We start from the raw sequence: 17,576 nt of genomic DNA, 5'->3' as shown, positions 1-17,576 counted from the left end.
GTCAAAGTTTACAAAGAATAGTAATCTTAAATTCAAATCTCAATTGTAATTTAAAAATTCATTTGTGATGTTAAGCTTGATTGGCTGATATTGTGAGGTTAAAGGAATACTATAGAGCAAGGACAGGCAACCTTTGGTACTCCAGATGTTGTGGACTACATCTCCAATGATCCTCTTATAGCTGTACTGCAGAGAAAGCATCATGGGAGATGTAGTCCACAACATCTGGAGTGCCGAAGCTTGTCTAGCCCTGCTACAGAGTCTCTGTGCCTATAGTGGTTCTTTTACACACAGATCAAGTGAGAAGTAAAACAGAGGGAGAAAGAGAAGGAACAGTAAAATTCTATATTTATATATAATGTAGTTATTGAGTATAAACATGTATTAATATAATAAATATAGGGTTTGTTTGGTGTTTTTGTCTTTTTGTTATATTTGTTTTTCTTTTTGCTGCTCCACATTTTCCCTCTATTGGTCACCTCTCACTTGTGAATAAAAAAAACATTTAGTGGTTGTCACTTAACCAGCAATCATGTTTTTTGACATAGAACCTTTTTTTTTTTTTTTTTTGCCATCATGGATGGAAGTCCAAAACACACATAAAAACAAACAAAAGGGTTTTGTGGATTGTTAGTTTTATTTGGTCCGTGATTCATGCATAAAGAGTTTCAGAGTTCAGGAGTTAGGACGAACTGCAATTTGGAAGTAACTGATTGCATTCATTTCACTACGTTGTATCTTAGTTACAGTGCTTATTGATCCTTTAATTGGTCTAATTTTAGGAATCATTCAATAACTTTGTTATCTAGACAGAGGTGTCTGTGGTGTTCATTCTGCTCATATGTTAACACTTGGAATATTGGTTAACTGTTAGAAAATGTAATTAGAATTTCGTTGAGGTATTGAAAAGTTACAGTTACTCTGTAAGTGTTGTCTACATTCCTGCTTAGGCTGTTGTAGCTCCTCGATGCTTCCATGTCACAATAATAGACTTACAGTTGATAACAGCAGATTTAGTAAGGTAGAATTGTCATGTGCTAACTTATGGCACAGGTGGGCACCTTATAAAGGAGCTCAATTTAATATCACTAAACTCATCAGTACGACCCACTCTGCTGCCAATGTTTGCCTATGGAGATTTTATGGCTGGAGTTTATACCTCTCTTAGCAATGGGTGAGGCTAAAACACATGAACTCAATCATTAGTAAGAGTTCCACATGCTTTTGGCCAAAAAGTGCAACGTTTCAGCCTACACAGAGGCCTTTATCATAGCTGTGTAGGCCGAAACTTTGCACTTTTCTTCCTGCAGCAATCCTGAGTGCCTGGACCGAACTTATTTTATCTACTAAACTAGATTTTGCCAACCCTGGCACTGATAAGCACTTGGATTCCTAAGTGTGAGTGCAGCATCCTCCTTTTGTGAATTACTACAAATAAATAAATATATATATCAGTTATATATCAGCTTAACTGATACAATGACCACATTATATGTTAATCACTGAATTGGAAAATATTATCATGACAGTAAAATGTTTTTTTTTTTCATCTTTTTATTTCATTGTTGTAACATACCAACAGGAATTATGACCAGAGAAGAGAAAAGTTATAGAAGTTGAAAAAGGGAAGAGATGGTCAAATGTTGAGTAAATGAATGAAATAAGGTTAGATAAGACTGGAAATTGGGAGTTAACTATGGGTTAGCAAGAAATTATGTTGACTGGCTCTTTTTCAGCCGCTATAATGGTGATAGGGCTGCATAAGTCCCATAAGATTTTCATGATGAAGAACTTTCTCGCCAAGAACCAAAAACAAAACAGACCAATTCCACAGTGGGTTAAAATCAATACTGGTAACAAGATCAGGCACAATTCCAAGAGAAGACACTGGAGAAGAATCAAGCTTAGCTTGTAAAAATATTGTTGTGTGGATAGCAGACCAAACACCCCCTGTGTATTATTTTTGAACCTGATCACCATCTTGTTATATAATATTGTCATCATTATATAGCAGCATCTGCTTATTCCATTTGGTAAAAAAAATCTAAAAACTCTAATAATAAAAAAAAAAATTAAGTTAAAAAAAATAGTGGACACCTCAGATTAAGTTATGTAGTATGAATGTACTCTTTTCCCAATGATATACAGGTCAAAGTAAGAATGACCTATTTGTGTCTCAGTATAACTGCACACAATGTTGATGGTTAGCGTATACGTACAGCTGATTTAATGGTTCCTATACATATGCAGTGTATTTGATGGTCAGTACTTTGTTTATAAATTTTAATGATTTATGTACTTGCTATTTTTCTTTGTTGCTGCAAGGTATTTTCACGTAACAAGCTTGTTGTACAGAGGAATCCTGTATCTCAAACTGTGACTTAATGTCACAATAATTGAATGGAAATAATATATTTAAAATATTGGAATGGCATTTTAATGCTAAGATGACTGGGTGCCAATGAAAATAGTATAAGGGTTTTCATAGGCTGCCAAGAACATGTGTCTGCTTCATAGTGGCATTTCCTGAAATTGAGCTTGTTGTACTAGGCTAAGTAGCATTTTTTTTTATTTTTTTTTAAATTTGAGGTACCGTATAGAGATATAAGCACAGGATTACAAAAGAAAACACACGACATCTGGACTTAAGAAAAATTTAATAATCTGGATGGATCTTGAAATCCAACGTTTCGCCATGTCCTTATGACAGGGAAAACAAATCAGTCTAAGAGAAGGAAATATATGTGACTAAAAAAGGGGGATTATCATCTAACCAATAATGCTTAAAAACATTTTTTTTAATTAAAATAGTCCAGATGTTAAACCTTCAGTTGTTATCCTTAAATTGTGTTGGGCCATTTTTCGAGATTTGCATTTTTTATTTTTTGTTTCTTTTGCCCAGTTTATGCTCTAAGACCCGCATCACTAATGGGGATTTTTAAAAAGTTATTATTATAACTTTTTATTCAATTATTTTGATGGAATGATGGTATTTATACTTCTCCAGTTTCAGCTGATATGGTTTAATGCTAATTATAATATTTTAGGTGATAATTTTTGATCATGCAATGTATTCTATTTTATCATTGGAATGCAATGTATCTCACTGTTCAAATTAGCCAATGATGGCTATGGTTTTATTATGTTTCTTACATATTGTATGTTGTCCACTGTTAATTTTAAGCCAATGTATTGTGTTTTTTTTTTTATAATTGGGTAAAGTATTTAATGACCTCTGATGAAGTTTGCTTGCTCTATTAAGGTAGACTATTTTGGACCATTTGCCTTGTCATCCTGGAACGCAAGTGGAACACAAACTAAGCGTAACTACTGTTCAGCGTTAGTTTTATAATTTCTCATAGTGGGCCAGCAAGTCATCAACAAGCGCCTAATGCGTTACATGAATACTTTGTCTTCTGTTGGACTTTTAATCAGATACTTTTATTGCATAATAACCATTTACGGGAAAGTATTTAAAAAATGTGTTTGCTCTATAACTGTTACCATTTTGACATTGTAACAGTGTGGGCAATAATTTGCTACATTGTTATGATTACTTTGTTTGGACTCTTAGTGGGGAATACATGTATCTATTCCTTTTTCATTTCTTTGTTTGATTTATTTTATTATTTTTTACATATTTGCTATGTATGTTAGCTCTGGACATTTGTGGTGTTTTTTCTATTGGTTTCTTTTGAGACTTTTAGTATACATACCCCTAATTACTGTGTGTTTAGTGTTGTATGGTCACTAGTCTAGTCTGTGAACCTTTAATTTGATTTTTCTTACTGCTGTTTATATTAACTATATTCACCTAATTTTACGTCTTTAAATTATGTGTATACAAAGGTACATTTAATAAGTTGTGATTTGCCTAGAAAGTGTCATTGGTAGAAATGTATAGTTCATAATGTTAACAGCATTTTGGATACACACTGTGTCTATACAAACCTACAGTTATATCAGTCTTTATCAGATTGAACCAGTATACAAAAAACATGTGTATCATATTTTCTGCAAGTTTTGATATAGTGATAATCCAGCGTGCATGCCCACTAATGGTCTGAGTTAGGGCCTTTTGATACAATAGTGAAGTAGCACTTATGGGAATTTAGAGACACAGAACTCTTTTGTAGACGTTCCTTTTGATCATAATCTCGAAGTACATGGAAGGACGTTTTTGGTGGGTTCGGTATTTAGATATATTAACAGAGCAGCATAAAATACACTATTTTATACAAACCACACTTAACTAAACTAAAATGCTATTGCAAAATGTCTTGCATCCAATGTTTTCATTCGAATAATACATCCTTTGTATTGCATATGTATAGTTAATTGCATGGAGAAATTGCTATTAAATAGCTTCCTCTTACACTAGCAAATAAATAGACAATAATTACTGCTACATATGTAATTTGGAATGGCCATTTCAGTTGGAGAGTGGTTTGAACTTTTATTGTTTCTCAAATGTCCTATTATTTAACAAGCTTTAGAAAAACGTGCATAGGGGGAGAGATGGGAAATTAAAGAAATAAGGAAAAATAAAAATTTATAGTTCAAGAAAGAAAGAAAACAACTGTACATTTTGTTTGTGTATTGACAATGTTTTTTGAACCAGCGCAATAATATCTCTCTTTTTTCATATATGTGTCTATAGATACATATCAATACATAAAGATACATACTAGATACATATTAAAACATGAAGAAATCAAATAGTTTAGTATTAGCAACTATTGGATTGGTTATACGTAGATACCAAGATGAAGATCTTTTCAAACATTTCAAATGGTTACTCCAAGCCTCGCTGGTCCAGTTTCCCAGTAATGGGGCAAACCATTCAGGAAAGGAATGCCCTCTTACCTGGGACCCCACTTAGCTCCGAGACTCCTTGTGGCTCTGGTGACAACTCTATCCAGTCACCATTCAGTAGCGGAGAGTGTCAGCTGACCATGAATGGAACACTGTTCGTGAAAAAATTTACACATAATTGGTTTAACCATGCCTGTCCATATAGACTGGGAATACTAGAGTATTGTCATGCTAGAATCCTCTATTAAGTAACTATCCTGAAGGTCTTGGTTCTCCATACCTACCTACCTTTCACAACATTAAGAAATATTATAGCATTAGAAATACATATCTGTATTTCAAACAATATAATGTCCATCCCTACTCTTATTCTGAGCTTACCCCTGGATGCCATAAATATAAAGAAAAACACATTTTACTAACCTTTTCCCAGCACCAAGGTTGCCTTGGTGCTGCTTACCTCTCTGAATGGCGTCCTCCGGGATGGTATAATAAGAAGCATGTGCGGCAGTGTGCTGCACGCACTTTCAAACTTTTCTATAGGAAAACATTGAATCAATGCTTTCCTATGCAGCATTACTCATCTTGTGCATGGGTTTTACTCGGTCAGTGCAGTGGAAGCACCTCTAGTTGCTGTCAGTGTGATAGCCACTAGAGGTAGACTTAACACTGCAATGTAAACATGTTTTACATTGCAGGGTTAAAAAGACAGGGGCACTGCACCCAGACTACTTCTTTGAGAGGGCGTGGTCTGGGTGACTATGGTGTTCCTTTAATTATCAAATCTACAATTACATATTTGGGATATATCACTTCCTAATCAGAGACTCTTGCAATAAGGCCATGTGACTACATGGTCTACATTTAAATAAGACACCCTCCATGCTGTTTACCACAAGAGGTGTCCATGACCATTTACCGGCAATGATAATTTATCTTTTTTACCTTGTCTTCTAGAACTATTCATTACTTGCACTGCCAATTGGCTAGACATGGACTGTTGTGCCCCTTTATTGACTGGACTCCAGCAGTTCAGTATTGCTTGTTTGGTTACTGCTTTAGTTTAATCATATACACCTAGCATAGTACAATTATATTATTAATAGTTTAGAAGCCATGTCAACATCTTTTCAAATGTGTCATTTGCTGACTATTTGCAGTGGAAAAACCTAGGTTTTTGTAGTTTTTGTTTGAATGGCTGGATTTTAAAAACTCTGTAAATTGATACTTGTGTAAAAGCTATTTCATGTGCTTTTCCCCTGCCTTTTATCTGCACACTATCGGCATTTTTATCTATAAAAGTAAATAGCTACTTAGGTAGGAAAAAGTAGGCAGAAACGTGACAAGGGGAAGAAGGGAATACAGTTAAGCAACAAGGGAAGGTGAAATGGATAAGATAATTTAGAAAGTGGAAGAGTACAGCAATAACAAGCAGGTAAGAAGGGTAAGAAGAGAGATGACTTGGTTTGGGATGTAGAGAAATGAATTAGGAATAAATAACAAGGCAGCTTAGTAAATCATTGAGATGAGGGAAACGTATTGAAGACAAACAGAAAACACAAAACAGATGGATAAAGACATAAGTTAATGTGAGCAAAATGCTAATATGCTTGGCATGTAAAAGCATGACCATGGCATAGACAAATGACATTTGCATTGACTAACAACAAAAATACAAATCAAACTCTTACTAAAACCTTTAGGGGAAAAAAAGTATTTATTTAGAAAGTATAATCTACCCTTCTCTTAATTAGCTTAGCCTCTTTTTCATATCAATGATTAAGATTAATAAAAAAAAAAGGAAAAAACAAAGGATGCTCAAAACCTTCCAAAGCACATTCCACACTTAGTCTATCTCTCTACATTCTTCACTATCACTAGTTAATCAGAAACATGTGCAGAAACTTGTGATTGCTTTTTAATTGGATATTATACTATACACATTTGTTTGACCTTCACTTATTCTTTGTAATACATGAAATGTTAACCTTATAATGTTCATGTCTTCTTTGTAAGTTATTAAAAATATTCTACACACTTTCATTAGAATCTTCTCAAGAATGCAGTGGCCATTAGCAACACTCTCTGTTTTGTTGGTCACGGGGGGCTTATGTTCTAGCTGGCTGCCTACCGTAGGGTTCCAGTGGCACACAGGGTCTAATGCCATACATTGAATGACAGGTGGTCCTCTTGCTCCTTTCGTTGTGTTGCTCCCCCAGTAGGTGCTTGCTGGAAGAGCACTGACACAAGTGACCTGGAATTGTTAGTGTCAGCACGAGGGATTCTCATATTTATGTAAGTGACCCCGAAGGATGCCATACTTGATTTAGTGTTAACAAATTAAGATTTGGTATCAGATATTACTGTAGGCGAAATTTTAGGATATAGTGATTAGCAGTCAGTATGGTTTAAAATAGGAAAAGTGACTGAGACACCAAACAAAACAAAAGTTTTAGATAGTTTAGATTTTAGAAAAACAGATTTTTCTAAAATTAGACTATGCATAAAGGACATTATCAGACTAGATCAGTTTAAATGGAGTCCTGGAGCCGAGTAGAATTGAAGAGGCTTTTTTTGCAGATGGTATGGGTATCTGGGCCTTAACGTTGCAGCATTCAATTGAAGTGGCTTGTTTGCAGATGGTATAGGGGTCTGGGCCTTAATGTTGCAGCGTTCAATTGAAGAGGCTTGTTTGCAGATGGTATAGGGATCTGGGCCTTAATGTTGCAGCGTTCAATTGAAGAGGCTTGTTTGCAGATGGTATGGGGATCTGGGCCTTAATGTTGCAGTGTTCAGTTGAAAAGGTTTGTTTGCAGATGGTATGGGGATTTGGGCCTTAATGTTGCAGCGTTCAATTGAAGAGGCAACAGAAGGTTGTAGTCAAAGCAAGGTCTAGTTACCAGTGAGGTACCTCAGGGATCTGTACTTGGACCGATTCTCTTTAATATTTTTATTAGTGATATTGCAGAAGTTCTTGATGGTAAGGTATGTATTTTTGCTGATGATACTAAAATATGTAACAGGGTTGATGTTCCAGAAGGGATAAGCCAAATGGCAAATTATTTTGGTAAATTAGAAAAATGGTCAGAGCTGTGGCAACTGGCATTTAATGTGGATAAGTGCAAGATAATGCAACTTGGGTGTAAAAACTCAAGGGCTGAGTATAGAATATTTGATACCCTACTAACCTCAACATCTGAGAAAAGGGATTTAGGAGTAATTATTTCAGATGACTTAAAGGTTGGCAGACAATGTAATAGGGCAGCAAGAAATGCTAGCTGAATGCTTGCTTGTATAGGGAGAGGTATTAGCAGTAGAAAGAGAGAAGTGCTCATGCTATGGTACAGAACACTAGTGAGACCTCACTTGGATTACTGGAGACCGTATCTTCAGAAGGATATTGATACTTTGGAAAGAGTTCAGAGAAGGGATACTAAACTAGTTCATGGATTGCAGGATAAAACCTCCCAGGAAAGGTTAAAGGATCTTAACATGTATAGCTTGGAGGAAAGACGAGACGGGGGGATATGATAGAAACATTTAAATACAGAAAAGGAATCAACACGGAAAAGGAGGAGAGTATATTTAAAATAAGAAAAACTACCACAACAAGAGGGCATAGTCAATTTCAAGAATAGTCAATTTCAAGAAGTATTACTTTACAGAGAGGGTAGTGGACGCATGGAATAGCCTTGCAGCTGAAGTGGTAGAGGCTAAGACCGTGAGGGAATTTAATGTGTGGGATAGGCAAAGGCTAGGAACTAATTAAAGTATTTAGAAAATTGGGCAGACTAGATAAACCAAATGGTTCTTATCTGCCGTCACATTCTATGTTTCTATGTTTCTATGTTTCAAACAGGGCCAATCATTCCACACTCATATGTAGCAAAACCCGATGTACAATCACACTCAGCCAGCCACACATACACACAACAGTTCATCAAATCCACGCATGCATACACAAATTTAGCCTTCCAACACAATCACCCTCAGCCAAGCCACAGACAGAATTGCACTCAGCCAACACCCACACAATACCACTTAGCCACCACATAAATCCTACTCAGGATTATTATTTAGGGACAGAAAAGAGGGGGCGATAAGGGGGGTCTGTCTTTGATATTTACACTGGGGCATCGGGATTCCTACTTATGCCCCTGACAGTGCCCCTATAGTAAACACTTTGTTGTGGGTCATTGCCTGGTGTCTGATGTACATGATGTGCCTGCTACACCACTGGGGATCCACCAACGTAGCAATTTGAGTCGTAAAACAGGAAACACTGATGTAGACAAAAAGGAAATATTCAGAGGGAAACGTAGGAGTTATGTTCAGTTTGCTTGTAATAATAATAGAAATCCCCTGCTATCTTCCTGTACTTTTGAAATATAATTGGATCCAATAAAATGTATTTTTAACTACTCTACCCCATTAATGTCTCTTCATTATAACAACAATCACATCTAACAAGGCAAACATTTAAAACAGTTACAAAAAGGAAGCATATTGGTTTTGATTCATGCGTTTGCATGGGTTTTTGATGTGTTTTGAAAAATGTTGCACAACAAAGAGATTTATTTAGAACAGCAGACATAAACATGTGTGGTGCTTTTACATAGCATGCAGGTGATCTCAGCCCACACTGCAAAACACAAGGCCGCCACATGCTCTGACGTACTTGCAGTGGATTAGCTCAGAGAAGATATGACCCTTTGAGTGCCAGGCAAGAGAGCGTGACAGTTTAACAAAATACATTAATTTAAATGCATCTCTTTCGAAAAAGCACTTTCCATGTTAGAGCCTTGATATGCCTTGTCTTAACTACAAAAGTAGCAAAGTAAAAAAAAAAAAAAAACAAAGAAGCAATGTAGCGTTCCTGGTTTTGCTGTAAATCTAAGGAATATGTTTAAAAGAACACTAGTGTAAGACCAACACTAACACTAGTTTAACACTTACATCACAGTGCCGGTCTCGCTGTGCTGGCCCCGCCTGGCTCCTCCTCCATGTCTGTGATCATCAAAACGCCCCGCTGCACACATCAACATCTCCTCAAAAAGATGCATTGAACAAATGGATCTCTATAGGGAATGTCCAGTGCCTCCATGCAGAGCGTGGAGACATTGAACACCAGTGCTGGACACTGTGATAAAGAGTCATACTTGATTGAAGATAAGAATGAAAAGATATTTAAGTAAGACTTCAACAAGTAAGTATACAATATAGTCCTGTACATTTTTTTCATTAGATTATATTTTTCTCTCCTCCCTAAAATTAGTTAAAGCAAGCGGATTAATCAGAATCAAACTATTTAATATTAGGGGTGGAATTAGAGGGATTGGTTGAGTAGGGGCCTGAAGACACCCAGACCCCTATGAGGTGTATTTAATATACAGTGGCAGTGGCTTTGTTAGTTTATGGAAGTTTCAAAAATACTTGATAGTCCTTTGGTCTAATATTCCTGAGGATTAGTTAAATATATTCTTCTTCTCGCATATATCATATCATGGTCGCTACGGTCTTATTCTTTAGGTTATTAGCACTTGAAAAGCATAACGATGCAGTCTCTTTTCACGTTCCTCTTCACCCCTCAATTCTTCAATGCCAATATCAGTAAATGGATTAGCATGCAAAAGATAAGAAGGGAAAGAGATATATAAATTGTACCTGGCGTAATATTCTAAAGTACAAATTAGATTTATTTGTACTCAATATGAAATAAAAGATAAAATGTTATCTCATGTTTTATAAAATGTCACTAGAATATCACTAGTTTAGCGTTGCTGTGTCTCCATCAGCTGGATGTTACATACAGCATAGCCTTCCAATTACAACAGTACACCTGGTCATAGATCCCTTTAAACTTCAATACAGGTATTTTAGCAATCGTCCATGAGTCATATACCATAGTTAAAAACATGATATATATGTATAGAGAGCTATATAGCCAAACGCATTTCACATTAGTTCGGGACTTTATTACTGGAATAGATCCTCTTTCCTGGGTGGCCAGTTTTTAAAATCTACAGAGATGGGCGGTAACCATTTTGTCATATACTCTTTCATAAATTGATACAGTGTCATATAGGTGCACAATATTCTTTACAAAAAATGGAAATACAGATGCACCAAGTTTATGAAGTAAAATTCACACGACATGTATAAGTTTGTGTTTTCTTAATAGGATGTTGCCATAACAATGCATTTTACAAATATCTCTTTCAGGATGTTACTTGTATTACGTAAAATCAGATCAGTGAGGCAGTTGTCTAAATAGGCAGGAGAAATAAAAATGTAATAAATGATCGCTCTTATTGCATTACCCCTTATCTTCTTTAGCATTTGTGAGTACCAGACATATACCAGCAGCACACGTATTACATCTGTAAAATCCCTTTCCTTCATTAGGAGGTGTGTTTTATGTTAGTCTTTTGTGGCTGTTTACTATGTTTGGTTTTATGTTTGGTGCACTCTTTTTCAAACAAGTTTTAGTTTATCTGGTTTTTTAAACAGATGTTTTCCCTGTTATAGTTCAGAATAATCTGGAGTACTTATTTTTTTCCTGTATCTATTCTCGTGTTTTTAAAATAACTTTTCAAAAGATCTGATCTATCCTTCTCCTATGCTTTCCTATTTGTACATTAAGGTTCTCTTCAACATAATGCTTTTTCCACAAATTTCTTCTTTATTAATTAAGCTTGTTTTCTATATTCTCCCATATAATGACAGATTTTTTTTAAAGGTAAAGATATTTAGGTTGACCACTTTGAAATGTGTTTTAGTTTTGATCTCCCCTCCTTCTGTATAAATTGTCAGATCCAAAAATTCTACTTCTCTGATGGTATATGTTGTTGTTAACTTTACTCCACATAACAAGAAAATAAATAATCAATACACTGCTTATAAAAGATGATGTTCTGTTTCCATTGGTGATCATTCCAAACATAGTGATTTTGCCAGTCACCCGTTAAAAGGTTAGCAAAGCAAGGGGCAAATTTAAATCCCATCACTGTCCCTTACTTCTAAGTAATATTTCCCTTCAAACCACAAATAGCTTAATTACAAATACATATTTTACCTTTTAGTATGAAATCTACTTGATTGTTGTCCAACTAAAGTAAAATATGTAAATAAACCTGCACACATGTATTTCTCTTGTGTCAAAAAAAAGTCTATTGGAGAAATAGTATTCTACTTATAACAGAAACATTATGATAAAACAAATAGATCTCGTACATTTGTAATCTGAAAATTGTGTACACTACAACAAACTCTTATTTGATCTCTTAAATTATCTCATGACATAAGACCTTTACGGTCGAAACGTTGCGTTACATTTTGCTACAATAAAACTGCCTGCGGCTTGAATTCGGAGTGCCTGTGAATCTCTTTTCTCATGACATAAGACTTAGTCCAATAAGCTTCAAATTTACACTGGTAAAAATCACAAAACAATGTTAATGAAAATGAATGTAAAATGGCTCTGATTTACTCTTCTTTAAATCAAGAGGTGAAACTTTGATCTGAAATCTCTAGTAGGGTTATTAACTAAAGTGAGAACTGTTGTGAATTCAAAACTCAAATGAATTTCAAAATTTAGGCCACATATAGTCGACTAATTGTGAATAATTCTACAATTCAACTTATTTTTCAGTTCAGCGGTTTTAGCAAACAAAATTCCAGCAATGCACAATTAAATAGATAAATGTGAATGTACAATTCAGCATTAATTTGTTATTCATTTCATAGCTAAATGTATCTGTACTTTGTATAGAAATGTTTTCCTATTATTAACACACATTAAAATGCTGTGATTAGAATTAGCAAATGTGGGTCTAATCACCAGCATATTGGCTTTAGTTTAATGAATATCCATTTTGTTCTGTTTTTTCCCCATTAATGTTGCAATTCCAAGTTCAGTTAATTTGTTGTATATTACTGTATACAGTAATGGATAACATAAAAGAGTAACATGTAATGCCATTTATAGTTTATACAAAAAAAAAATGAAATTCCTAGTGGTTGTTAGAGAACGTTTGCATACCTAACCAATGTTAAATAAAATAAAACCAGAAAGTGCAGTTAAAAAAAGACTAATATTTCATTTCTGAGTAATGTGTATTATACTATAAGAGGCTATAAAGCAAGGGGTGTCTGTCTAATCATTTGTAGCAAGGGCCAGGTTAATAAATTGGACTTTTCTGGAAAGCAACAGCTATAAATATAGTAGGACTTACATTATTCAGGTATTGGTGGAAGACTATAAAGTGCACTGTATGTCATAATAAATCCAGACCTGATACAGATGGCGTTCTGTTGTTTAGATATTTTATAGAAGAATTCCTATTCTATTCTTAAAACGAGTATGAATCACTCCTTCTTAACCCCTTAAGGACACATGACATGTGTGACATGTCATGATTCCCTTTTATTCCAGAAGTTTGGTCCTTAAGGGGTTAAACGTGTAGCAAAGCCGATGCCTGTTTGTTTGTTTTTTCATTATACTTAGTAAAACTTTTGTAGACATTTATCAAGCTAAATAATTGCTAAGTGAAGTGCAAAAAGCTAAATGTTGAGCTACACTCTTTATGCTTCTATGGTGATTGCTCCTTATTTAGCACTTTAACTTAGAATAGCACCGGTTTTTGCTTTTACATGAAATGTAGACTGGTATACAAAATTCTCAGTATAACGAATATTTTTAAGAGAGGATAGAGTACCTGGTAACATAAGGGATACAAATATATGGCGTCATAATTTTTCACAGTATACAGAGAGAAGGTTAGTGTACAAAGGTACACATGGAGAATTAACAGCAAAACTGACAAAAAAATGAAGTTTATCTCAAGCTGACCTAGATCAGTCACCAGTTCAACAACTAAAGCATTGGGAAGGGAAATACCATGAAATGAAGAAAGTAGTGACCAGGTGACAAGTGATTGATAATCTAAATCTAACTAATCTATTTCTGAAAAGTTCTAAACTACGACTTGCATGAGTACTGCAGAGTAAAATAGCACAAAAGTAGAATGAAGAAAGAAGACAAGTGGATACAACACAAAAGGGGGAGCAAGAGGTGTTAAAGCCAAGGAAAAAAATAGGTTAGGTGAGGCAATAACAAGGTTAGTAGAGTATATGGAAGGGGAGAGTAAAACATTAAGAGCTTTAGCACTATAAATAAAGGTGGGGGAGCACTGTTGTGTGGGAAATAAAAAAAAGTAAAGTGGGTTTCTGTGAACTTAATAGACAAACAAGCAAATAGAACGTTTGTTGTACACAACTATAAACACATCAAAAAGGAAAGGGAGCAATAGTTTACATTTCAGATTAAAACATATTTAAATGTCTTATAGTAATACTATTTTACATTGTATTGCTATAAGTGGCTAATAAACTACCCCTAAATAATAATTACATGGGTTCCCGACAAAGATGCTCTTCAGAGCAGTGTAACACATGTCGGACCACTTTCTTAGTTTTCTAGCAACACAGTTGATTTAGTTATATCATAAGTAGAGATGTCGCAAACATAAAATTTTCCGTTCACGAACGGTGATGAGAATTTCCGCAAATGTTCGCGAACGGGCGAAACGGGCGAACCGCCACAGACTTCAATAGGCAGGCAAATTTTAAAACCCACAGGGACTCTTTCTGGCCACAATAGTGATGGAAAAGTTGTTTCAAAGGGACTAACACCTGGACTGTGGCATGACGGAGGGGGATCCATGGCAAAACTCCCGTGGAAAATTACATAGTTGATGCAGAGTCTGGTTTTAATCCATAAAGGGCATACATCACCTAGCATTCCTAAATTGTTTGGAATAACGTGCTTTAAAACATCAGGTATGATGTTGTATCGATCAGGTAGTGTAAGGGTTGAGCCCGCTTCACAGTGACAGACCAAACTTCCCGTTTAACGCACCGCAAACAACCGCAAACAGTCCATTTGCACAACCGCAAACTCCCCATTTGCACAAGGTTGGATACCAAGCTAGCCATGTCCCGTTCCTTGTCCTCACTGATGTCATTGAAGGTCTCTTCCTCCACCCTGCCACGTACAACACCAAGGGTCCCCGAAAGGTGACAACAAGCCCCCTGGGACGCCTGCTGTGTTTGGTCTTCCACCTCCTCAAAGCCACCTTCCTCCTCTGACTCCTCTTCTTCAGACTCCTCTCTCTGCATTGCCTCTCTCTGCGTTATTATAAGGTGTGTTAAGTAGTACTATTCCTATCAGTTTAATCCCTGTTACGTCCCCCTCATCAGGCCTTTTTTAGTCGAATGTATCGCCCACTGTCAGTCCCTTTGGGATCCAACCTTCATCTTAATAAAGGTGAGGTAATCTAGACTTTTTTGACCTAGGCGACTTCTCTTCTCAGTGACAATACCTCCTGCTGCACTGAAGGTCCTTTCTGACAGGACACTTTAAGCAGGGCAGGCCAGAAGTTCTATCGCAAATTGGGATAGCTCAGGCCACAGGTCAAGCCTGCACACCCAGTAGTCAAGGGGTTCATCGCTCCTCAGAGTGTCGATATCTGCAGTTAAGGCAAGGTAGTCTGCTACCTGTCAGTCGAGTCGTTCTCTGAGGGTGGACCCCGAAGGGCTGTGGCGATGCGTAGGACTTAAAAAGCTCCGCATGTCCTCCATCAACAACACGTCTGTAAAGCATCCTGTCCTTGCCGGCGTGGTCGTGGGAGGAGGAGGATTACTTTCACCTCTTTCCCTGTTAGATTCCCGTTGTGCTGTGACATCACCCTTATACGCTGTGTAAAGCATACTTTTTAATTTATTTTGGAACTGCTGCATCCTTTCTGACTTGCGGTAATTCGGTAACATTTCAGGCACTTTCTGCTTATACCGGGGGTCTAGTAGCATGGACACCCAGTACAGGTCGTTCTCCTTCAGCCTTTTTATACGAGGGTCCCTCAACAGGCACGACAGCATGAAAGACCCCATTTGCACAAGGTTGGATGCCAAGCTACTCATGTCCCGTTCCTCGTCCTCAGTGATCTCACTAAAGGTATGTTCTTCCCCCCAGCCACGTACAACACCACGGGTGCCAGATAGGTGACAATGAGCACCCTGGGATGCCTGTTGTGGTTGGTCTTCCTCCTCCTCCTCAAAGCCACATTCCTCCTCTGACTCCTCTTCCTCACAATCCTCTTCCAGCGTTGCTGCAGGTCCAGCAAGTGATGCTGATAAGGCTGTTTCTGGTGGTGATGGTGACCACAACTCTTCCTCTTCACGCTCATCTATGGCCTGATCCAGCACTCTTCGCAGGGCATGCTCCAGGAAGAAAACCAATGGTATGATGTCGCTGATGGTGCCTTCGGTGCGACTGACTAGGTTTGTCACCTCCTCAAAAGGACGCATGAGCCTACAGGCATTGCGCATGAGCGTCCAGTAACGTGGCAAAAAAATTCCCAGCTCCGCAGAGGCTGTCCTAGCAACCCGGTCATACAAATACTCGTTAACGTCTTTTTCTTGTTGGAGCAGGCGGTCGAACATTAGGAGTGTTGAATTCCAACGTGTCGGGCTGTCGCAAATCAAGCGCCTCACTGGCATGTTGTTTCGCCGTTGGATATCTGAAAAGTGTGCCATGGCCATGTAGGAACGCCTGAAATGGCCACACACCTTCCTGGCCTGCTTCAGGACGTCCTGTAAGCCTGGGTACTTATGCACAAAGCGTTATACGATCAGATTACACACATGTGCCCAAATTCAATGCCGCCAACAAATTTCTTCCGTTGTCACAAACCACTTTGCCGATCTCCAGTTGGTGCGGAGTCAGCCACTGATCCACCTGTGCATTCAGGGCGGACAGGAGTGCTGGTCCGGTGTGACTCTCAAGACGCAGCAGCAGAAGAGGACTCAGCCGAGGAGGTTATGGAAGAGGATGGAGTAGGAGGAGTAGAGGAGGTGGCAGCAGGCCTGCCTGCAAGTCATGGCGGTGTAACCAAATCCTCTGCAGACCCACGCATTCCATACTTGGAAGTCATCAGCAGGTTTACCCAATGCGCAGTGTAGGTGATATACCTGCCCTGACCATGCTTTGCAGACCAGGTATCAGTGGTCAGATGGACCCTTGCCCCAACACTGTGTGCCAGACATGCCATTACTTCCTTTTGCACAATCGAGTACAGGTTGGGGATTGCCTTTTGTGCAAAGAAATTTCGTCCGGGTACCTTCCACTGCGGTGTCCCAATAGCTACAAATTTTTGGAACGCCTCTGACTCCACCAGCTTGTATGGTAAAAGCTGGCGGGCTAAGAGTTCAGACAAGCCAGCTGTCAGATGCCGGGCAAGAGGGTGACTTTGTGACATTGGCTTCTTACGCTCAAACATGTCCTTGACAGACACCGGGCTGTGGGCAGATGAGCAGGAACTGCTCAAGGTGAGAGACAGAGTGGCGGATGGTTGAGAGGGGGCAAGGAGGACAGCAGTGGTTGACATGGCTGAAGATGCTGGACCAGGAGGAGGATGGCAGCTTTGAGTTTGTGTGCTGCTTGTACTCATGTGTTGATCCCATAGGTGTTTGTGATGTACGATCATGTGCCTTCGCAAAGCAGTTGTACCTAGGTGGGTGTTGGACTTCCCACGACTCAGTTTATTTTGGCACAGGTTGCAAATGGCATCGCTGTTGTCAGAGGCTGACACACCAAAAAAATGCCACACTGCTGAGCTCTGCAATGACGACATTCTGGTGGTGGCAAAGCATGCGTTGATTGGCGTGCTGTCTGGCTGACCCCGGGTGCCGATGCATGCTGT

General features: G+C 37.8%; 2 protein-coding genes across 2 annotated transcripts in view; both read left to right on the top strand.

Annotated features, from left to right (window-relative positions):
• FBN2 (fibrillin 2) overlaps nucleotides 1-17,576 on the top strand; it is a 234,011-nt gene that overhangs the window by 27,075 nt on the left and 189,360 nt on the right. The gene's annotated exons all lie outside the window — the stretch shown is intronic.
• LOC134610482 (large ribosomal subunit protein eL39-like) lies at nucleotides 1,745-1,948 on the top strand. Its single transcript, XM_063453452.1, has one exon. It carries the CDS (start codon nucleotides 1,745-1,747, stop codon nucleotides 1,913-1,915), a length of 171 nt encoding a protein of 56 aa, XP_063309522.1. The 3' UTR covers nucleotides 1,916-1,948.

The sequence above is a fragment of the Pelobates fuscus genome, chromosome 5, assembly GCF_036172605.1.
Source record: "Pelobates fuscus isolate aPelFus1 chromosome 5, aPelFus1.pri, whole genome shotgun sequence".
Lineage (NCBI taxonomy): Eukaryota > Metazoa > Chordata > Amphibia > Anura > Pelobatidae > Pelobates > Pelobates fuscus.
This window is presented reverse-complemented; position numbering and strand designations above follow the sequence as displayed.